Source organism: Cyprinodon tularosa, unplaced genomic scaffold (assembly GCF_016077235.1).
Source record: "Cyprinodon tularosa strain WSP-4 unplaced genomic scaffold, ASM1607723v1 ctg678, whole genome shotgun sequence".
Classification (NCBI taxonomy): Eukaryota; Metazoa; Chordata; class Actinopteri; order Cyprinodontiformes; family Cyprinodontidae; genus Cyprinodon; species Cyprinodon tularosa.
In genome coordinates this window covers 253784-277978 of record NW_024039427.1, presented here as the reverse complement: position 1 = coordinate 277978, position 24195 = coordinate 253784, and the positions used below count along the sequence as shown (strand labels likewise).

Sequence of the window (24195 nt, the reverse complement as noted above, 5' to 3'; positions counted from 1 at the left end):
ATAGAATCCGGAGATCATGCTTTTATTCTGAAAGAATAAACCCGGAAGAAGAAGTTTTCCTTTCTGTTTTCTTCTTATTTGGCGTGTTTATAGGTCGACTTCAATTAATATTTAGAGGCTTCGACAGGTGCTAAAAATAATCGCAGGAGAAGAAGCGATGGAGGCTGTTTCTCTTAAAAGAAAACCAAACTGGTAAGATTGCAGTAAAAGCGGGAAAGATGGTTCTGCCACATGCGATGTCGCTCCAGCTAATAGCAGCAGACCAAGAAAAACTTCAGTCTAAAAGTTTTCATTCTAAAACAAAGAAATAATAAACAAACAAAAAAATTGTTTTTACAAAAACAACAACTATCTTTTGGTCCCAAACATTGTTTCTGTGCCTGGATTGCTTGGTTTAAGGGAGACACGCAGCTGTAATATAATTTAAATGTATTGATATGAAAATGTCTTTTATGATGAATCACCTTTTTTCTCATCATGAGGCTGGTTGTTATCAGGCTCTCATTCATTATCCGAACCTCACAAGCTAAAGATAATGGTGGAGCGGCTCACTTTATATGGGCGGGGCGGAAGTAGAACCCTACGGGGAGAACCAGAGGGATTATAGTACCCTATGGGGAGAACCAGAGGGATTTCAGTACCCTACGGGGAGAACCAGAGGGATTATAGTACCCTATGGGGAGAACCAGAGGGATTTCAGTACCCTACGGGGAGAACCAGAGGGATTATAGAATCCTATGGGGAGAACCAGAGGGATTATAGAATCCTATGGGGAGAACCAGAGGGATTATAGAATCCTACGGGGAGAACCAGAGGGATTATAGAATCCTACGGGGAGAACCAGAGGGATTATACAGTAGAATCCTATGGGGAGAACCAGAGGGATTATAGAATCCTACGGGGAGAACCAGAGGGATTATACAGTAGAATCCTATGGGGAGAACCAGAGGGATTATGTAACCCCACGGGGAGAACCAGAGGGATTATGGAACCCTACGGGGATAACCAGAGGGATTATGGTATCCTACGGGGAGAACCAGAGGGATTATGGTACCCTACGGGGAGAACCAGAGGGATTATGGAATCCTACGTGGAGAACCAGAGGGATTATAGAATCCTACGGGGAGAACCAGAGGGATTATGGTACCCTACGGGGAGAACCAGAGGGATTATGGAATCCTACGTGGAGAACCAGAGGGATTATGGAATCCTACGTGGAGAACCAGAGGGATTATGGTACCCTATGGGGAGAACCAGAGGGATTATGGTACCCTATGGGGAGAACCAGAGGGATTATGGTACCCTATGGGGAGAACCAGAGGGATTATGGTACCCTATGGGGAGAACCAGAGGGATTATGGTAGAGGGATTATGGTACCCTACGGGGAGAACCAGAGGGATTATGGTACCCTACGGGGAGAACCAGAGGGATTATGGTACCCTACGGGGAGAACCAGAGGGATTATGGTACCCTATGGGGAGAACCAGAGGGATTATGGTACCCTACGGGGAGAACCAGAGGGATTATGGTACCCTATGGGGAGAACCAGAGGGATTATGGTACCCTATGGGGAGAACCAGAGGGATTATGGTACCCTATGGGGAGAACCAGAGGGATTATGGTACCCTACGGGGAGAACCAGAGGGATTATGGTACCCTATGGGGAGAACCAGAGGGATTATGGTACCCTATGGGGAGAACCAGAGGGATTATGGTACCCTACGGGGAGAACCAGAGGGATTATGGTACCCTACGGGGAGAACCAGAGGGATTATGGAATCCTACGTGGAGAACCAGAGGGATTATGGAACCCTACGTGGAGAACCAGAGGGATTATAGAATCCTATGGGGAGAACCAGAGGGATTATGGAATCCTACGTGGAGAACCAGAGGGATTATACCGGCCTGAGAAGCCCTGTGGTTCCCTCAGCCGGGATTTCTTGGTTTCTGTCCTAAAACTCAGGGTTGTTCTCTGATGATCAGTTAATCTGCTTATTCAGGTAAACTGGTCGCTGCTGATATCACCACAGCCTTTTCAAACCATCTGATCTATTGACCCTCTGCTCCATCTGTATAGATTTTTGATAACGGGTTGATATGGGTTCCAGTCGATAGAGTTTAGGTCCAGATTACAGGCCAAACAGATTTTCTTCCATTCTCTGATCCAAATGTGGTATTTTGGATTATCTGTGCACACGGAAGACCAGAGGGGTCTAAGTGTGTTTGACCCGATCATCAAGGAAGAAATGTATTTTCGCCAAACATCATTTAATGCTTAATAAACCATCAGCAGAGTTTTGTAGTCTGTTTCTCGACAATCAGGGAACTAGTGCAGAGATTTGATGCTTAATGGGAGCCTTTGGTCAGGACTCTGGCAGCAGCACTGGGATGAGCTGCAGCTGCCTGCCTGGAGGCAGACATCTAATCCAGGACCCAGAGTAGGTGTTGGGACCTCCTAGGGGGCTGCAAGATGGTAAAAATGGATTTAGATGTAAGCCTTTAATTTCAGTCAGTATAATGATTAGGGCTGAAACAATTAATGAGATAATCGTGATTAATCGATTAATGAAATAATAAACTGATTTAATAATCAATCATTAACTGAAGTACAGAGAGTAAACCTGTCTTTATCTGACAGAGTGATCCACTTAGAGCAGGAATTATACCAAGATTGTAAAAAATATGTAAACATTTTACATAAAAAAAATAAAAAATACTTCTATCAATCTGCTCTATCCAGAACTCCTCAAGTGGAAAAGTTCACCTTGTTTAATTTCATAAAAAACGTATTTGAGGAACCTTTGGGCGCTAAGTTGGCAACACTGCTCTTTGCATGGTTTGTTTTCAAATGGTTTGCTGCTGTCTGTTTGGACCTTTCTGAACATGTTCTGCAAATGGACTGATCCAATATGGTGGACACTGAAGGGGGCAGGGGGAATTTTATCAAAAACATAATTAATGTGCACAAATAAGGAATAGTTGTATTAACCATTCATGTGAACAGAGTTTACAGGAACTTGGGGCCCTAGGCAACTGCCAGGTATTGCCTAATGGTAAATCCCCCCTGAATTTGGTACAGACATGTTTTCTGTCCTCAGGGTGGAATCCAGTGTGGAGCAGCCCGTGGATGTCAGCGTTCCTAAGGACATCCAGCCTCCTGCTCTTCCGGGTAAGCTCCATAAAACTGGCAACCCTCCAACATGTAGCCCGTAGGATGACAGAAAGCGTTTGCTTCCTGTTCCAGCCAAACATTACGATGCAGAGACCACCGAACCCATCAGCTGTGGTCTTTGCTCATTGGATGAGTTGTTGTCATGGAGCTCAAGCGAGGCGAACCCCCTCAACGTGGCAGCCATTCCTCTGGTACCCCGGGAGCCTCGCCTGGTGGACTGTCAGCGTCGCACGCTGGTGTCTCATGATATGATGGGTGGATACCTGGACGACCGGTATTATGTCTACTGTCTTTGGGAGGGTTACATTCAGATCAATCAAACGTCACACTGGCGTCTTTTTTTAAAGGTTCATCCAAGGATCAAATGCCGAGGCGCCGTATGCCTTCTACCACTGGCAGTACATCGATATCTTCAACTACTTCACGCACCACATGGTGACCGTTCCTCCAGCCGTGTGGACAAACGCTGCTCATAAACACGGAGTCATCGTTCTCGGTAAGCAGGTTAACTCCCATCCATCTGGATTAGCGTCCTGAAGCTGCGTATTACAGCGAGTGGCTGACGTGTTCACACTGCCCTTCATGTTAAAGATCCTTTATTTGGGTTTTGAGTTGATGAACACAGAGTAGAGATTTTAAGTGTTTTAAAGCAGATGAAAGCTGATGTGTTGTTTTTTAGATGGTTTGAATTTTTTGCAAAGAAAACTCTGAAAAGTGTTGAATGCGTATGTATTCACCCCTTTCTAAAATCCTTAACGAAACATTTCCTTCAGAAATCGCCTCTTACGTAGCGCTGAAAGAGTTAACTTGATTATTCGATTATTGAAATAATCGTCAACTAATCTCGTAATCATTAACTTGAGTATAGATACTCTAAAATATGCCTTTAGCTGACAGAGCGACACACTTACAGGAGCAATTATACCAAGATTGTAAAAAGATATATACAAATTTAGCATTTAAGATAAAAATAAAAAATACTACTTTAAATCTGCTCTATCCAGAACCCCTTTTTGAGTTTCACTTGAATGAATTTAATAAAAAATTGTTTTTTAAGGACATTTAGCTTTCTGTTTATTAATCGTTATTCGAAAAAATAAACAACAGATGATATGATTTGTAAAATAATTGTGTGTAGCAGCCCTACTCCTATGTAAACACAGTTTCTGCGCTTGTTATGTAATCTCATTATAGATTCAGCAAACTGCTCAGGGAGGAGTGGAAGACTTCTGATACTGAAACCTAATATTCTTCTATGTGAAAAGATTTATTAGAATCAGGTGTCAAAAGTTATTGTTTATTAATCCAGTAGAAGTAGAAATCCTACTTTAGAAGTAAGAGGGTCAACTTGATCTTTTTACTTCGTTAAAAGTGTAAAAGTACCATTTTTAAAATTACTCAAAGTATAAAAGTAAAAGAAACGCAGGAAAAAATGTTAAGGCCAGAAGCTTTACTGCACTTCCCTATTAAAGAAACATTTTCTATAATTCTGGATGATAACTTCTTTAGACTTCATTTTTTAGTTTTATAACTAATGGTAACAGTGTCACATTTAACTTTGCCTCGTCTTTAAAAGATATCTATTTTGGTTTGTAGTGAACAACAAGTTGGGGCAGCACCGAGTCCAACCACAAAGAAATGTATTATCTCGATGAAACTATCAATTATTTTGATGGTTTTTATTTCATTTTTTTATATCAACAGGCCATAATAATATGTCATAGTATTAGGGCCAGGCTAGATATTTTATTGTAAATATTGGAATAAATTCACAACATTGTGAGAACAATGTTGTAACATTATAAAGTCGGAATATTATTTTGGTTTTTTATTAGTTCATTCCTCTTTATTCGCATAATGCTGCGACTTTATTCGCATAATGTTGCGACTTAAGTCTCGTAATGTTAAAACATTATTCTCATAATGTTTTGAATTTATTGTCGTAATGTTGCGACTTTATTCACATAATGTTGCGACTTTATTCGCATAATGTTGCGACTTTAGTCTCGTAATGTTAAAACATTATTCTCATAATGTTTTGACTTTATTCGCATAATGTTGCGACTTTATACTTGTAATGTTTCAAATTTATTCTCATAATGTTGCAACATTATTCCCGTAATGTTACAACGTTATTCTCATAATGTTGTTAATGTATTTTCCTAATGTTGCAACTTTATTCTCGTAATGTTGCGACTTTATTCTCGTAATGTTGCGACTTTATTCTCCTATTGTTGTTACTTTATTCTCATAAGGTTGCGACTTTATTCTCATATTGTTGTTACTTTATTCTCGTAATGTTGCGACTTTATTCTTCTATTGTTGTTACTTTATTCTCATAATGTTGCGACTTTATTCTCATATTTTTGTTACTTTATTCTCGTAATGTCGCGACTTTATTCTCGTAATTTTGCGACTTTATTCTCATAATGTAGCGACTTTATTCTCGTAATGTTGCGTCTTTATTCTCGTAATGTTGCGACTTTATTTGCGTAATGTTGCGACTTTATTCTTCTATTGTTGCGACTTTATTCTCATATTGTTGTTACTTTATTCTCGTAATGTTGCGACTTTATTCTCATATTGTTGTTACTTTATTCTTGTAATGTTGCGACTTTATTCGCGTAATGTTGCGACTTTATTCTTGTATTAAGGAAAAAATAATCTCTAGCCTGGCCCTAATACTCCTTCGTATAAAAAAAATGAGCTTTAATAAAAAAACGAGTCTGTATTTTGTAATGAGTTAAAAGTAGCGATAATTGCAAAACAATGTAAAGAATAAAAATAAAAAAGTTGTCTAAAAAAAATTCTACTCAAGTAAAGTAAAGCTAGCAAACATTTCTACTTTCGGAAGGTAAGAAAGTATTTATACTTTGTTAGTTGACACCTCTGATTAGAGTTCAGGGTTTGTTGTTTTCAGAAAGGATGCAGGAGGTTTTATCCAGTGGATGATGTGTGACGTATCACAGTGACTGGGTGCAGAGCGTAAGGAGGTATTACAGTGGGCGGGAGGTGCAAACCAACATTACAAAATCTAAAAACTTTTACAAGTTCCAAAACAATTTGTTTTGGAACTTGTAAAAGTTTTTAGATTTTGTAATGTTGGTTTGCACCTCCCGGCCACCGTAAGGTATTCTGCGGTTGAGACTTCCATGGAGTTGGCAGTGGAACCTGAACGACAGGTTTCAGGCCCTTCTTCATAAAACATTACTTCATCTCTGCCCCAAGTTAATCTTGGTATCAGCGGGTCGTTGTGTTCCGTGCTTCAGATTAACATTTCCGTCAACAACTTTATCAGAAGTCTGCCCGTATCGATGTAGGTCAGATCACGTCCAGCAGAGAGCAGCCGATCACTGCTCTTTATCTGACAAACAGCTTCCGTCTCACTGCAGCCCCCCCACTCCCCATAACTTAGTATAAGACAATCTTTAAACTTAAACAGATTTGAAACAATATGTAAGCTTTGAACGTCTCCCAGAGAACATGGAGAGGATTAACCACCTTTGGTAGTTCTACCAAGACACGGTAGTCTGACAAAAAGGACAGGCTGATAGAGAGAGCATTGATCAGAGAAGCTGAATGATGTTTTAAATAAAAACTTCAAACAGTTTAAATGAGGGCAGCAGATTAGGTAGTGAACAGATTAGCAGTGAGCGGTTCAGTCCTGAAGCATCCGGCCGTCGTTTTCCTCCTCATCCAGATGGCTGTGACGATTCCCTGAGGATTAGCCGGCAGATATGAACAGAAACTTCATGTAGTATGAAATAAAATACAATAGGTTGAAAATAAATATCACTAAATTGAAAGTGGGAAGTAATATTTAAATGTCAAATCATTTTGGCTTAAACGTGTATATAAATTTAATCTTTATCAGACCATATTGTCCCAAAAGTTAGAAAAGTTCTATTTAAAAAAAAAAAATCCTGTCTTAAAATCTTTGTGGTTTTTTTTCCATTATCTTCTGCAGGCCAGTTAGTTCTACATCAGCCTGAACACCGAAATTCGGCCAATCATATATCAACGGCCATCTGTCAATCACATTTTTTCGGTCATAGCATCTTGATTCATATGTCGCAGCTAATATACGCAACGGTTGAAATCAGAATCCTTTCCTTTCCCATTGAGTTGCGTTCCAGTGTTCACGGGGATGGACGTCTGTGTCTTCGGCAGGCGTAGAGCTAACAGAACTGTCAGCGTTGCGAGGCAAGGGCTCAAACATGTACGGCTGGAAGCCTTCTACACCAAACCAAGCTTCTGCCGTCCTGGCGTCCTCTTCCACAACGTCTTCGTCCCCGCTTTCCTCCTCTAAATAAAAAATGGATGACGGAGGAGACTCATCCACGACCTCTGACACTAAACTCTCCTCCTCTTGCATGTTTCCTCTGTCCATAGCGTTCCTTGACAGCGTCGTTTCTAAGTCACCAATTTGGTGCTACTTGGTCCCAATGGAACTTCCCATTGGGAACCTGCTAGCACTAAGTTGCTAACTGGTTAGCAAGATGCTTCCGACAAACCGTCCACAATCGAACTTGCTTGCAAACCTTCCGCCACAATAATCCCGCCCCCTTGATAATCGACCAATCACATTCACTTTATTCAGTCGGGCACCACTCGGGAGAATTCGGAAATTCAACGGTTGCCTCCCTACAACTTTTAAAATACTTATCATTTATTGAACAGTATGTAATAATTTCATTTTAAAGTACTTTTAGAAATTTGAATTCTGAATATGACTGGACTTTAAATCCCAATTCTTTGAATTTCAATTTATGTGCATACAGAGTCAGTCTAAGTAAATTAGTTTCAGTTTCTGATGGCACAGAGATCATCGGCTCAGGTTAGGAAATCTGTCAGGAAAAACAAGAGTGGTGAGTAGAAAAGCCTTTGGTGGACGGAATATGTCTTATAGCATTTTACCAAAAAGTATTTGTGACACAGGAACGTATGGTGCCTTCAGGTGACAGGCTGTATGTGAAGGAAAACTAACACAATCGCCACTGTAAGCACGGTGGTGGCAGCATCATGCGGCAGTGATGCGGAAGCTGGTCAGAGTTGGTGAGTTATGAAACTAAATACTTAGAAATAAACCTGTTAGAGGCTGAAAAAACTGAAAACTGGATACAAATTCTATCCAGTTTCTATTAACAGAGAAAAAATATATTTGTACTGCCCTCAACAATAAGATTTTTACAAATTATACACAAAGATGGAAAGGAGATCTAAAAGAAAATACTATAGAAAAAAGTCTCAGGCTAAATTTTCCATTAATATGGGCAAAAACAGTATAAAGTAAGAGGAGAAGGTCTGGAGCAACTGCCACTCCACGCAGCTCAACCGGTTGAGCGATGACGCTAACCCCCGTTCTGTCAAACCTTATTGACACAACATATTTAGTTTCTTAGCTAACCGGTCTCTCCTCTGTTGTGTCATGAAACCCTGGTCTGCTTTTCAGGGACTTTCATCACCGAATGGACTGATGGAGCTGCAGTGTGCAAGACCTTCCTGAAGGATGAGAAGTCCTACCAGGAAGTGGCTAACAAACTAGTCCAGATCAGTCAGTATTACCGCTTTGACGGCTGGTTAATTAACATAGAGAATGCTCTGAGTGTGAGTAGCACGTCTGCAGCTCTGCACCAACCATGCACCACTGACACATGTTTCATGTCAGGTCTCTTTAACCATGAAAATGTAATAACAAACAAATAAACAGTCCATAGCAGATAGCTGACAATAACAAAGGTATATTTCCCGCATGTACACTTCCATACTATGTGTTTGAATCTCTGCCAGAGAGAACTGCAATCAGTAACAGGCTGTTCACGCTGATACCCCCACCTGCTGGCAAATCTGCCTCTCTCTGCATTTAATAGAGTGTTTATTCCATTGCTGCTTGTAGAAGGAACGGATCATCTAAAACATCCACAACAGATGAAACCTTCAAGATTTGTCCACTAATAGGTTCTAACAAATGTTTACTTTTTAATAAATTCAATCAACTTTATCTGTACAGCGCAAATTAAAAACATCTCAAGTCACTTTACAATTCAACCAGATCATCCAGTCAAATTGATTCAAAGTTTTCTATATAAGGAAAACCAGCTGATTGCATTGACTCATTGACTCTTCAGCAATCCCTCACACTAAGCATGCTTGTAGCGACAGTGGAGAGGAACAGGAAGAAACCTCCAGCAGAACGAGAACCAGGCTCAGTGTGAGCGGCCATCTGCTGAAGGCCGACTGGGGTTCAAGGAGACAGAAGCAGACATAGAAAAAGAAGTATAGATGCAAAAGGCAACTGTCAACCAGCTCCACAGGCGGCCCCGTCCAGGAAACACACAGCCAGGCAGACGAGCTCCGAGCCAGCTCCCATGTCAGAGGATGAAGAGAGCACATCCGGTTAGTCACAGCCAGAGAAACAGAACTACACTGAAAAACAGGCCGATCTCCAACATCTGTAAAGAGAGGTGTTGGAGTCATTATACAATCGTTGGATGTTTATTCTTTACCAAACTGACAGGTGAGATTCCATCTATCAATTTCTCCCCTTATTCTTGGACCCCAGGACCCCAAGACCCCTTGAAGTTCTTCCCTTGAGGGAGGTAGCAACCTGAAGGGGGCAAGCCATCTTTTTCTGGTCAAGAATAATACACAGACTTGGAGGAGCTGATCTGCATCCCAGCCTCTTCAAAGTCTGTTGTGAAATCACCCGTGCTGTAGGTCTTTGCAGTAGGAAGCCAGTAGAAGCGCATCATCTGCAAAAAGTAGATATGAAACCAGTTGGTCCCTAAACCAGACCCTGCTGGCCTTGGGCTGCACCTCAAATCCTTGTTCATGAGGGTCACAGGACCATCTGGGACCAGCGTCAGAGACAATGCTGTCATAGTCCAACATGCACTGGAAATGTTTCACAAATAGGTGCCAGTGTAGGTACCAGATCTGCTCTGGTCTCCCACTTGGACAAACTGTATTGCACCCGTTTCCTAATAATCAGATCTCTCCTGGAGTCTCAGTGTATTATATTTGCTATTATTTTACCTGATCTGTGATCTAAAGTAGCCGAAAGTAGAAAACAGTCATCGTCAGTCTTTAAGGAAAGTAGTGAGCTCTGCCATTTAACAAGGTGACACAGAAAGTCTCAGAGCTTCTTGTTATTCTAAGATCTGAGGGCAGGGGAGGAAAAATGGAACATCTTAAAATTACTTCAGTGGAGATTTTAGAAAAAAGAAAACAACAACAAAGCAAATCTGGTACCTACAGAGACAATGTGGAGCAGAGTCCTGCTCTGCTTGCACAGCCACCAGATGGCCCTAAGGAAGGGATGCCCGACCTCGTACTCCTAGAGCTCCCAACTACTACTTTTCCTCTTACAGCAGTAAATATATCTCGGACAAAAACTGCTCCTCCTGATCCGGAGGTTCTACAATTACCTAGACTTCCTACATATATCTGGTCTCTGCCTCCACCAGGGGACACATGGCAGGCGGGTTGAGCAGATTACTTCTAGTCTCCTATTTCAAGACCAGCAGCTCCACACTCCCGGGGTAAACATCTGGTCAGTTTCTACAATGTTTTGAGGTTAACCAGGCTAACCATGCGTCCTTAGAGCAGTCAGTTCTCTCCCCTTCCTGAAAGTGCAATGATATAACCCTTTCATCCACTGGGGGGGTGTAAGCAAACCTCTGACCACAGAGTGTGCAGCCACCCTGAAGAAGCTGGGTTCCAGAGCCCAGGCTGCATGTTCTGTCTGGTATCATTCAACCTCTAAATTTAAGCATAGGCTCCCTCCACCTTTCAGCTGTCTGTCTATAGACTTGTTACCCTGACATCCTACATCATGAAAGTCCTAGAGACACTTCTGTTGGTTTACCTCAGCAAACAAACAAGCAGGTAACAGGAGCAACGCAGGGAACGGTACTCTCTCCATTCCTTTTTACTCTGTACACCTCTGACTTCCAGGACCAGACAGTCCTTTCATCTGCAGATATACTGGGGTGACTCTGCAGTCATTGGGTTAATCAAAAATGGACAAGAAGCGGAGTATAGAGAGCTGGTGAACAGCTTTATGGCATAATGTCGAAACAATCCTCTGATCCGGAATGTCAACAAAGCAAGGAGATGATTGTAGATTTCAGTAGAAACAGGAACAAGTTGAATCCTCTTAACACCAAAGGAAAAGAAGTGGAGGTGGTGGAGGAATAGAAATACCTTGGTGTTCACCTGGACAACAAACTAGACTGGAGACGCAACTGTGAAGTGGTCTACAAGAAGGAACAGAGCAGACTGGACTTCCTAGGTCCTTCAATGTTTGCAGTCAGATGCTGCATATCGTCTATCAGTCTGTTGTTGAGAGTGTGATCTCTTCCTCCATCATCTGCTGGGGTAACAGCATCAGAGTTCTAGGAACTCCTCTAGCGATGATTTCAGAAAGCAGAATTCTTCATAAAGTGAAGAAGATTATGGACGACAGTTGGCATCCTTTTTCTCAACTTTTAAACATCAACAGAGTGGCTTCATTCAAAGACAGACCGCTGCAGAAGATCCTTCCTGCCAACAGCTTCATACAAACAACTCATAGAAGTTTCTCAACCATTTATTCCCCTTTGGAATTAATAAAGTATTTTCGAACTGAGTAGAAAGTAAAATGCTTTAGCTGTTGTGTTGGTTGACCAATCTTAAACAGTTGTGCACCTCCTCATATTGCTAATCCAGAAGTCTGAAACCTCTGAACTAATCCAGTAGACTGTGATTTGCAGGAGACAGCGGTGCGAAACACAGCGTCGTTTCTAGCTTATCTGACACAGCAAATGCACGAGCATGTGCCCAGCAGCCTGATCCTGTGGTATGACAGCGTCCTTGAGAGCGGAGAGCTTAAATGGCAGAATGAGCTCAATCGGTCCAACAGGTGAACGCAGAAGAATACGATTGTTTGATTTTACTTCAGACTGAAGTTCCAGTTTGAGGCCAAAACTGACCTCCCTCGCTAGTTTAGGCTTCAAGTCATAAAGAAATGTTTTTCTCTGAACCTACGTAGATACAGAAGTAGCCATTCAAAATGGCCCGTCCCCTTCAAACGGCAGCCGAATGGCATCCTACTCCCCTGCGACTCTCAGTGAAATCCCCTCCAACTTCCAGCCATTGGCCTTCTCCTGGGAGTGCATTTTTTTACTCTGACTCCACTAGGGATGCACGATATTGGGATTTTGGCCGATATCCGATATGCCGATATTTTAAAACTCATGTAGCCGATAACCGATATCGATACCGATGTTAAAGCTGGACAAAAATAAGTAGTCATTGAAAATAGCAGTTTTGTTATCCATTTCTGACACTTTGAAAAATAATATACTCAAATATATTTTCATATGCTGATATCAAATTGATTTTTAAAAAACGCGGTATCGATCTATTTTACTTTCAAAATCTCGTGAAATTTCATCGTTCTGTTACAAACTCTCGTGATATTTTGCAAATTCTTGTGAGATTTTGTTAGGAAAATAGATCGATACCGCGCCAATATATCAACATATAAAAATGTGGCAAAATTTTGTGAATTTTCGGGGGAATTGCGTAGCATAACGATGACATATAGCAATATTTCATTAGTAAAAGAGACTGATATGGTGTTTTTAAATGGCAATATATCAGCATATGAAGATATTGGGATATTTTAATGTATCAATATTTTTTCCCTCGTCTTTAGAAGTTTTTAAGTCTGTAAAAACTGAGTTTTTTTTAGACTTTAGAAACTCAGAAGCTGATCAAATATCGGGTTAAATATCGGTGGGGTGGCCGATGTCCGATATTCAGTTTTCAGGCCGATAGGGGGCCGATTATATCGTGCATCCCTTGACTCCACCCTTTCACTGAAAAACAAGGTCTGACCAGGAGATGACGCTTATTTTTAGATCATAATGTCCACAAATCATGACAAGAAGAATATTTTAGTACAAAGATTGATGTTTAAAAAGGAATTGTAGGGGACCAGCCAAGGCAATGAATGGCTACTATTGTATAAGGATTGTCTTTAATGAAAATTTATTGAAGAAAGAAACATTATTTATTGCTGTAAGTAAATGCGGCATTTGAAAGCAATATTTTTTTCTCATTGTGTAATTTTATATTTAGGAGCAAATTATTCAATTTCCACTGAATTCTCCGACACTGATTTATCATTGGTCATCAATAGGATGTTTTTCCATGCTTGCGATGGTTTTTTTACAAACTACAACTGGACCGAGGAGAACCTGGAGCAGATGAAGGTCTTCTCTGGGATGCAAGGCCGCCAGGCGGACGTGTACGTCGGGGTGGACGTGTTTGCCAGAGGAAAGGTGGTGGGAGGGATGCTGGAAACCAATAAGGTAAACGGCGTGAAGAAGCTGTACGTGAAACCTGTCTGAACACCTCCTGAGTGCTGCTGCTTTGTGTACAGGCTCTCGATGTCATTCGGAAGCATAACTTCTCTGTTGCCATCTTTGCACCTGGATGGGTTTTCGAGACTCTGAGTGATAAGAACCAATTCCGCGCTAATCAAGACGAGTGAGACCAGCTCGGCTTTCACAGTGAAGGTCCACTCAGACTAAATGAGACTGAGATGCTCTCTCCCTCCTTCAGGTTTTGGGCTCTTCTCTCAGATTACCTTTACATCCACCGCCCAGCCTCACGTCTTCCCTTCATCTCCTCCTTCTGCCAGGGCTTTGGGAAAGCCCTCTACTGGAAAGGACAGGTAATTGCGGCGGGGGGACACTTATTTTGATGAGGGTTGTAGTTTGTAGCACTGTTGCCTTGCGGTAAGACCTTGTGTTCTGTCAGATGGGCTCACCCCGGCAGACCAGCATAGCCATATTCAATACGCATACGCAAGACATCAGATTTGCGTTTATCCCTTTTTTTTTTGTACGAAGAATAGACTTTAAACTACCCTGAAGGGTGTGTATCCCTTTAGTTATGTACAAAGAAAACAACAATTGAAGGTGAGATCGCCATACGCTTCAAAAAGCATCAAAAAGTAAGTAATTAAATAGTTTGTTTGTACAAAACTAAAGGGATAGAGGGGTATTTATGGAAGCAAATTGTTTGAGGGGTATTTATGGAAGCAAATTGCAGCCACATTTTAAGAATGTGGCTGCATTGTTTGACTCATAAATGAAATTAGTAATCAATCATCCTGTTTGCATTTTTATTTTCTTCTTTAACACTGCTTATCCTTTTACTTAATTAAAATTAAAAAGAAAAAGACATTTGAGATTTATTTTTCAAAATTTACCCTAGCAAATACATACCAAAATTAAATTTGAAATGTCACCAGGGATGTGGATCTTTGAAGAACATCTGTTTGAAAAACAATTTCATCTCCTCACAGTGGTTGTCATCTTGGTACTTTAAGATCTAAGATGAGAGAATGGGGATGTGTGAAGCTGGGTCACCTGGTGAAGTTATCTGTGTCTAACCTAACTGAGCTTCTTGATGTGTTAAAGATGAAAGAAGAAGCCTGTGCTTCTCTGCCAGACCATATCAGAGCTTTTGTTGCTGATAGTACTCGTTTTGACCAATGGGATGAGGAGTATGAATATGTGTTTTCCCTCCATTATTGTCTGTTTTTGCAGCATGAGATGAGGAAGAGGTGGTTCAACCTAACGGCTCAGGAGATCCAGCCCTTGTATTACCAAATGGATCTAGGGGATAAGTGCTGGCTCAGGAGTAGCTGCTGCCCTGAAGATGTGTGGAAAGGAGGCTGCTCACTGCTGCTGGTTGGACTTATGCCTGCAAATCTAAGCAGTCCCATCTGTGCCAAGTAAGCTGCATGTGGGTGTTTGTTTATTTTAGGGGTCTCCATTTCCAGGGCCTAATGTCCTGCATGTTAGATCTAACTCTGTTTCTGCAAATCTCTGCTTCCTTTTCTTATTATACATTTATATATGGAAACATTTATAAAATATTTTTTAAAGAAATGTCACACCGCTGAAATGTACAGTTGAGAAACATGTTTAAAATCAGGGAACTATTTATTCCATTTTTCTTGAGCTCTTTTATGGCATGGATGGGGAACCCCGGCACATGAATGCCTGCAGCTTTAATGGCTGACAGTACTGAGAGCAACGCAGGAACGAATGTTTCCATATATATTTTAGTCACTGTCGGCACAGCTGGGAATGTATTGTAGCCGCAAACGGAGCCGACAGTGAACCGACAGCGCCGCACTGCAGTGAAATAACCACAGGTGAAGCATTTAGCAGGAGACGCAACCTTTTCTTTGATGAGCTTCATTTATTAAATGCACTAAAAACTATGAGGTCACCGTCTCCCTTCAAGGTTCGTTTCATCTGTGAGATATCTGGATCTCTGGCATCATTTCTGTCTCTTGTTGGAAGCTGATGAAAAATGTGGATGTGGTAATAGATTCATTTATTTTCTCTAAACTAGTGCGGGACCTTTTATAAGAATGCACCCAGCTAGACCCGGGCTATGCTGGCGGCCCTGTCGTTTTGCCTGTCCCATTTCCCAGACTGGGGGGTCTGAGGATTTCCCCCTGGATCTTGGGTCTGTTCCCCCTAGGGATATCGGTCCCTCAGACATGGGAGGATATTGGATGTATGAGGAGTGTGAATATACGTCCCTATGGGTGTAAGGTGGGGATTGTGTGAATGTGACTTGATGAATGTGAAGTTGTCTTTCCCTACTGGTCAGGTTGGGTGTTTGCCTCCCGCTACCTGCTAAACATCCTATGCCCTGACAGTGAACAAGGTCTGCCTCCTCTCACTTCTTTTTCTCCCAACCGATGACAGGTTCCTGTGTCTGCTGGCATGCTGATAGTTCTCTAGGTGAGGGGTTGGGTACCTCGTTGGCTTCTGGCTCATTCATGGTGGTTACCGGGCCTGAGCAGACTGGAATTCGTCTGTCTGGCTGTGTGTTTCCTGGACGGGGTCGCCTTTTAAAGCTGCTTCTTGTTTCTCTGCTTCTGTCTCCTTGAACCCCAATCGGCCTCAGCAGATGGCTGCTCACACTGAGCCTGGTTCTGCTGGAGGTTTCTTCCTGTTCAAAGGGAGTTTTTCCTCTCCACTGTCGCTACAAGCATGCTTAGTGTGAGGGATTGCTGAAGAGTCAATGAGTCGATGCAATCAGCTGGTTTTCCTTAGATAGAAAACTTTGAATCAATCTGACTGGATGATCTGGTTGCACTGGAAAGTGCCTTTAGATGACATGTTGTGAATTTGGCGCTATATAAATAAACTGAATTGAATTGAATTCCTAAGGAAGTTTAGGTCCTTTAGCGTTTGCAGCAAGACGCTGGATTTTTTCTATCAGTCTGTTATGAAAAGTTCCAAAAAAGTGAAAAAACAATCCACTGAACTTTGTTTCCAAGTTTGAAGACGTTTCGCTTCCCATCCAGGAAGCTTTTTCAATTCAAAGTGTCTGGATTAGTGTTGAGTTCGAGGCTTTATAGAGTGGCCCAACAAAAGCCTCGTTAATTCAATTCAATTCACTTTATTTCTATAGCACCGATTCACAACATGTCATCTAAAGGCACTTTACAGTTCAACAGATCATCCAGTCAGATTGACTCAAAGTTTTCTATCTAAGGTTAACCAGCTGATTGCATCGACTCATTGACTCTTCAGCAATCCCTCACACTAAGCATGCTTGTAGCGACAGTGGAGAGGAAAAACTCCCGTTTAACATGAAGAAACCTCCAGCAGAACCAGGCTCAGTGTGAGCGGCCATCTGCTGAGGCCCACTGGGGTTCAAGGAGACATAAGCAGACATAGAAAAAGAAGCATAGATACAAAAGGCAACTGTCAACCAGCTCCACAGGCGGCCCCATCCAGGAAACACACAGCCAGGCAGACGAGCTCCGAGCCAGCTCCCATGTCAGAGGATGAAGAGAGCACATCCAGTTAGTCACAGTCAGAGAAACAGGACTACACTGGAAAACAGGCCAAGCTCCAACATCTAGAAACAAAGGTGTTGATGGCAGCAGCACAGCTGATATTTCTCTCCAGGATGGAGTCATTAGGTGGATTATTATATATTATGCACTTACTTTTTTTTCATATTTTAAATGTAAATCTTAGTTTATCTGTAATTTCTCATATATACCCAATAAATCATAGATATTCTGGAATTCCGGGCTTTATATTAGTGGATTTGAAATTGTTATTTATTTAATTGACACGAATGTGACCTTTCTGTCTGTCGACTGCAGAAGATCGTTAAACAACAGCATCAGGCGATATTTGGCTGTTGGCGGCTCCATGCGACGTACAAGTTGCCATTTTTAAACCTGAGCACCTAACACCAAAAATGTCTGTCCACGCCACTGACCATGAGTATAATAGTAATAAAACAGCATCAACAACCAGTGTTTGGTTTAGTGTATTTCTAAGTTATGCTTTTACATCTTTAACCATAAATATGCGTCATTGTTTTATTTATTTTAGTTTAATTTCTATTTAGGATCTCATGACCCCATACTTGTTGACAGGCCAGCTGACAGCTTTGCTAGGGCCCGGGAAAACAGTCTTATTGCTACTGATAGGAGAATATGAAGCAGGTTCTTTCTAATAACAATCCTTGTGTGCAGTTTCTTTCATGCCCTGGAAATCTTTCATCAAACTTTCTGTATTTTATGTTGGATATTTTCATCCCATCTATTGAATTTAATGCACCAGCTTATTTTTTTCTCTACTTTATAGGAAAACAGCAGGCGCAGCTAAATATGGCATTTTTAGACCTGCTGTATACCAGCCAGTCCCTAACAATGTTTTCGCTTCCATTCTCTGCCCTCTGAATCTGCTGGCAGTTCATTTGCCATCTCTGAGAAAGGCTTCATTTGCCTTTAAACGCACAACATTCACTCAATCAGAATCAGTCATTTTTGTTGGCCACAGCGTGGGATCATTGAAATTAACGGCATGATCCATCTCTGAGCAACTATGCTCAGACTCTCTTTCATTTTTCTCTTTTTTTCCTGTGCGCTGGACATTCTTAGTTTGCAGCGAAACTTTAAAAGTTGCAGGTGCTCTTTAACAGGTGCACTAGAGGGGCAACAATTAGACGACCATCATAACAGGAATGGTTTTACAGGTGGAGGCCACTGACATTTTTTCCCCTCCTCATCTTTTCTGACTCTTTTTCACCAGTTTTGCATTTGGCTAGGGTCACTTTCACTACTGTTAGCATGAGGCGCTACCTGGACCCTACAGAGGTTGCACAGACAGTCCAACTCCTCCAGGATGGCGCATCAATACCTGCCATTGCCAGAAGGTTTGCTGTGACTCCCAGCACAATCTCAAGAGCATGGAGGAGATTCCAGGAGACAGGCAGTTACTCCAGGAGAGCAGGACAGGGCCGTAGAAGGTCTAAAACCCATCAGCAGGACCGCTATCTGCTCCTTTGTGCAAGGAGGAGCAGGAGGAGCACTGCCAGAGCCCTACAAAATGACCTCCAGCAGGCCACTGGTGTGAATGTCTCTGACCAAACAATCAGAAACAGACTCCACGAGGGTGGCCTGAGGGCTCGTCATCCTGTAGTGTGCCCTGTGCTCACTGCCCGGCACCGTGGAGCTCCACTGGCATTTGCCACAGAACACCGGAATTGGCAAGTCGGCCACTGGCGCCCTGTGCTTTTCACAGATGAGAGCAGGTTCACCCTGAGCACATGTGACAGACGTGAAAGGGTCTGGAGAAGCCGTGGAGAACGTTATGCTGCCTGTAACATCGTTCAGCATGAGCGGTTTGGTGGTCGGTCAGTGATGGTCTGGGGAGGCATATCCATGGAGGGACGCACAGACCTATACAGGCTAAACAACGGCGCCCTGACTGCCATTACCGTATTTTCACGACCATAAGGCGCACCGTACTAAAAGGCGCAGTCTCAGTTAGTCTCAGTCTCAGGCGCACCGGACTATAGGGCGCGTTTTTTATATACAGGTACATGTCCTCTACTACCTTTAAATAGCCCTACTGCGTATTTAAAAATACAGCGGGGGCAAAACTGAGTATGACTGTGCTTTATTCATGTATTTATTACAAAGTATTAATCAAACCTGGCAGCTGGCCGTGAGACAGACACATCGCAGATGACACAGCGCTGTGATCACTCCTAAATTAACTTAAAATCCTGAAACCTGTCGACGGAATATGTTCGCTTTTATGGGTGCCTGCAGTTTAAATTATTTAGATGAAAAACACCTGCCAGCCACCGCGTGAACCCGGAGGCTGCCCAGCCTAGAGGCTGCTGATGAAAGGATTTCTCCTGTCGGCGCACCGCTGGTATGTGGGGGTCTGAGCGCCTCCGACAGAAATAGATAATCTGGATGAACTGACTGCAGTTATTAAGTTTTCAGGTGGACTTTCTCACTTAAAAACATATTAAAACTACTTTATTCCCACTGATCACAGCAAATATAGCTGCAAGATTTTGATTATTTAGATGAAAAAACACCTGCCAGCCGCCGCGGTGAAGAGGAGGAGACCCGCCCAGAGGCTGCTGTTGAATTAAGTTTTCAGGTAGAAAAATAGAGCGGGAGCAAAACTGAGTATGATTGTGCTTTATTCATGTATTTATTACAAAGTATTAATCAAACCCATCAAAGTCATCATCCTGTGTTTCTGAATTAAACAGCTGCGCTAAATCAGACATGCCAATTTCCCCTTCTTCGCTGTCAGAGTCACTTTCCGTGCAGCGCGGTTCCTCAGAAATAATGCCGACTTTTGCAAAAGCTTGTACAATAGAGCCAGCAGACACGTTAGTCCAAGCATCTACAATCCATCCGCAAACTGTGGCGTAACTTGCCCGGCGCTGCCTTCCACTTATCCTGAAACTGTGGTCTCCGTCTGTCATCCATCGCTCCCACGCCGCTCGCAGCCTTACTTTGAACGGCCGCTTCACACCGATGTCGAGCGGTTGAAGGTCCTTTGTCAGACCCCCCGGGATAACGGCGAGCACAGTATCCATTTGATTCACCTTTTTTTTCACATCGGCTGTGAGATGGGCACGCAGCGATGGTGATGCGTGGAAAAAAACCACCTGGTCTCCTCACATAGGCTACACCTCCCTCAGCTACGCTTTCATCATCTCCTCATCCATCCAGCCTTTTCCATTTGCGTTAATATCATATGTCATCAGAGCGCTGTGTCTGTCTCGCTGTCAGCTCCCAGATCAGCTTCTCTGATTGGTTGATGCGGCGCGTCCAGCAGCAAAACTTCAATTTTTCCATCTCGAGCAGCAGCAGCGCGTTGGCAGATGCTTAAACGCTCCTGCTGCTCAAAACGCGCTGCGGGACCTTTTGCTGCACCTATACGCGCGTCAACCATTGACTTTGCATGTAAACTCGCTGCTTCTGCTGCACCTGCTGGGTCCGGTTCACACCGATGTCGAGCGGTTGAACAGCGAGCACAGGGTTAATTTGTTTCCCCATGTTTTTCACATCAGCTGTGAGATGGGCACGCATGGAGTTACATATTAACAGCGATGGTGATGAGTGGAAAAAAAAAACACCTGGTCTCCTTACATTCAGCCACTCTTTCATCATCTCCTCAATGAGGTGGTCTCAAAAGTCGCAGTTACAACACACATAGGGCGCACCGCACCATAGGGCGCACCGCACATTTTGAGGGAAAAAAGAGACGTTTAAGTGCGCCTTATAGTCGTGAAAATACGGTAGGTATCAGGATGAAATCCTTGCACCCATTGTCAGACCCTATGCTGGTGCAGTGGGTCCTGGGTTCCTCCTGGTGCACGACAATGCCCGGCCTCATGCGGCGAGAGTATGCAGGCAGTTCCTGGAGGATGAAGGAATTGATACCATTGATTGCCCCCCCCCACCCCCCCACGCCCGCCTGACCTAAACCCAATAGAACACCTCTGGGACATTATGTTTCCATCCATCCCACGCCGCCAGGTTGCACCTCAGACTGTCCAGGAGCTCGGTGATGCCCTGGTCCAGATCTGGGAGGAGATACCCCAGGACAACAAGCACCAGCAGCCCTCACTGCTGGTGCTTGTTGATCAGTGACCCCCGGGTGGGGTAATGACCCCTGACCTCTGGCAATCACTGGTCTAGACCGTTTAAAAACAGCCAAAACACGTTCTTATTCAAAGATCTTTTCAAATATATAATACTGTTTGAATCACTGCATTTCCTCACCGTCTTGTAGTTTTTTTTAATGATTATACTTTAAGATACAATGAAAACAGCTTTTTTATTTGGGATTTTGTGTTTGCCAGGATCTTTTCCCTTCATGTACCTCTGGACTCCAAGATCTTGGTAGTTCTTGTCCATAAAGTATCTCCTGGAATCACCATCTCTCTGCAGCTGCAGACGACGGACGTCTCCTACTGCTCCCACACCGATGCCCATGAGGTCACATGTGAGTCTAATTCAAAACGTCCCATAAAAAAAATATTTTTCTTATATTTTCTTATATGTGGGAATACTACTAGTGTTTTTTTCAGTCTGCTTTGAACTTTTAGCTTATAAATGTTTTTTCCACAGTATCCAGTACGTCTCCCACTGAACCTCATTTAGCGAAGCTGATCTCTGAACTGTGTGGAAACAGGAACCCAGAGGGGTGGACTGTTGGGTAAGGCTCACTGACGGTGGACTACATGACAGTTCAGCTTCATTCTGCAGGATAAACATCTGTCCTTTCTATGGTTCTGATGTTGCTTTGCCAGATGTTCCCAGCTGGAGCTTCACAGCTGCGTCCTCAGAGAAGTGTGCGTCCTTATTCATCAGGACGCAGGCGCTCAGGACAGCCACTTCACCTGCAGGGTTGGAGAGATTATGGTGAGACAGGAACTATTTTCTTTACCATTAATTATCCAAATAATCCCGAGAATCAATAGAAAACATAAAAAGATCATTTATAAAATGGGGGAAAAAAACGGGTCTAGACCGGTTTGTCTTGGTCTCTGGTCTCAATCTCAGCCTTGACAGACTGTATCATTACCAGTTCAATACTTTCTAATTTTGATACAAAACATAACTTATATTCTGGCTGCTCTAGGGGGACGTATGATATAAAAGTTTCATGGCTCCACATTCAAATCTCACTGACTCAGCTGATAAAGGGGAATAATAAGACTGCTTTCATGAAGACAAACACAACACCCGATCTCAGCTTTGCTATTTTAGGTCGACTCCAAAACATGGAATCCATTATCATGGGTTTAATATATAAACTAATGTTATTTATCCTTAATGCTGGAATATTGGTAGTAAACTGGTTTTATTTCTGCTGCCAGGGTTAACTCTGGTTAGTGGAATATTCAGGAAAAACCAGACGACAGTGAAGCGCTGGAGACATTTTATAAATTATTCAATTAAAAATCAAAGTTTATTTATACAGAATTGTACAACAACACCAGGAAGACCAAAGTGCTTCACAGAAAGATTAAAAACATTGCAAAAAAAAAAGTAGAAATGTCAAAAAACGTGCAACTAGAACCACAATGTGTCCTAAGCACTAAAAGCCACAAAAAAAAAAAAAAAAGAGTCTTTAACCTGGACTTAAAAAGGTTCAGATCTGTGAGAACCCGCAGACCGAGGAGCAGGTTGTTCCCTTGTTTAGGTGCAGTGAGTGACCACAAAGGAACGATCGCCCTGCTGTTTATACCGGGACCTAGGGACGTCCAGAACTCTTCTGGGGCGGTGTACGGTCAACATCTGGGTTAAATATAATGAAGCAAGACCATGAAGGGCGTTATTTATTATCGACAGTTTAATTGCATAATTAATGAGAATCATATTTTATTAGCAGGAATAAATATTTTTTATCCTTTCTTAACCTTGAAAGGAATCAAAACTGCTTGCTTTAAAGATCCAGTCCGATTTTAATTGTTGAGCACTTATAAAAACATCCAGAGCTGACCATGTGATGTAAAGAAGACAGAACAGCTGAAACACGGGTAAAAATAACTTTCCCACAATCAAGTCCATAAAATGAGGTAAAAGCTAATAAATGGAGAAAATAAAGTCCACTGTCTTGCTAGGTGTTAAAAGCCAAAGAATAAAGGTGATTTAAAAACAGTCAGAGAAGATGTCACCATTAAGATGTCGTCTTTATTCTCATATTTTTTTGTTTGGTTTGCATGTTCTTCTGTTCTTGTGCCTTTAACATTTTAGTTAAAATAAAAACAAAAATGTTTCTGTCAGGTCCTGGATGTGGACTCTCTGCAGCCACCCAGTGACCCTGTGGAGGATCTGCGCATCGATGACGTGGTGTGGCTGCGTGGAGACGCTAAATCACCAGAGGGCGCCTCCCCCCGCCTCCGCCTCAGCGCTACGCTACGCTGGAACTACCCGCTTCAGTCTGTGCGTCACTTTAAGGTGTACTGGCGAAGGCTGAGAGGACCTGATCCGAAAACCCCTCATGGTCAGCTGGAGCTGGTGGCGTGGGCCTACTCCAACCAGTTCAGGGTGACGGAGCTGGTGGTGCCAGAGCCGCCCTGCGTGTTGGAGCTGGTGGTGGAGCCGGTGGACAGGAAGGGCTTCCCCGTCCCTGAGAGCCTCTGGGGAAGACGAGAGTTCAGCTACTCAGAAGAACCTTAACCTCCTCAGGCAGATTGTCTGCGACTGAACATGAGGAGGGAAGCTTCTGCTAAAGGGAAACCTGTTCAGGATCAGCGTCCACTAAAAGTCTCTTTTGTTTTAAAAGAGGATGGTATAAAAATCCCCATCCTTAAGAAATATTGAAGAAAAGATGTTTTTTATAGCTATGAAACAGGCTGAGAGGATGCGAGTCTGTAGCATCGGAATTAATGAAATGATGACAGCAAAGAAACTTCCAAGACTAGTCTGGAGGATTTCAATGAAGGAATGTGAAACTATATCATCCAAATCTGATGTTTGAAACCTGTTTAATGATCATTAAGAATATTTGTGAGAAAATGTCCAAAGAAATACGTTATGATCTCATTATTGCTCTGATCTACAGAACATGAATGTAATCAACTTAAATTCTAATCGCATGTATGTCTGTTCGTCTGCAAGTCATTGGAAATAAAAATTAATTTGAATCAA

At 42.6% G+C, this 24195-nt stretch overlaps 1 protein-coding gene across 1 annotated transcript; it reads left to right on the top strand.

The window, feature by feature from the left end:
• Positions 1 to 40: 40 nt before the first annotated feature.
• engase (endo-beta-N-acetylglucosaminidase) lies at positions 41 to 24195 on the top strand. The gene is made up of 14 exons (XM_038267576.1): positions 41 to 192; positions 3100 to 3170; positions 3246 to 3447; positions 3521 to 3669; positions 8626 to 8780; positions 11927 to 12075; positions 13360 to 13531; positions 13603 to 13709; positions 13785 to 13896; positions 14777 to 14964; positions 21399 to 21541; positions 21667 to 21754; positions 21849 to 21960; positions 23329 to 24195. Exons 1-14 carry the CDS (start codon positions 158 to 160, stop codon positions 23722 to 23724), a joined length of 2079 nt encoding a protein of 692 aa, XP_038123504.1. The 5' UTR covers positions 41 to 157; the 3' UTR covers positions 23725 to 24195.

Bases quoted from the DNA above. Each gene is read 5' to 3' on its own strand.
- engase (XM_038267576.1), top strand. From the start codon at position 158: ATGGAGGCTGTTTCTCTTAAAAGAAAACCAAACTG. The intron at 13,532-13,602 runs GTAAACGGCGTG...CTTTGTGTACAG, and splicing joins GGATGCTGGAAACCAATAAG to GCTCTCGATGTCATTCGGAA. The intron at 13,710-13,784 runs GTGAGACCAGCT...TCCCTCCTTCAG, and splicing joins TTCCGCGCTAATCAAGACGA to GTTTTGGGCTCTTCTCTCAG.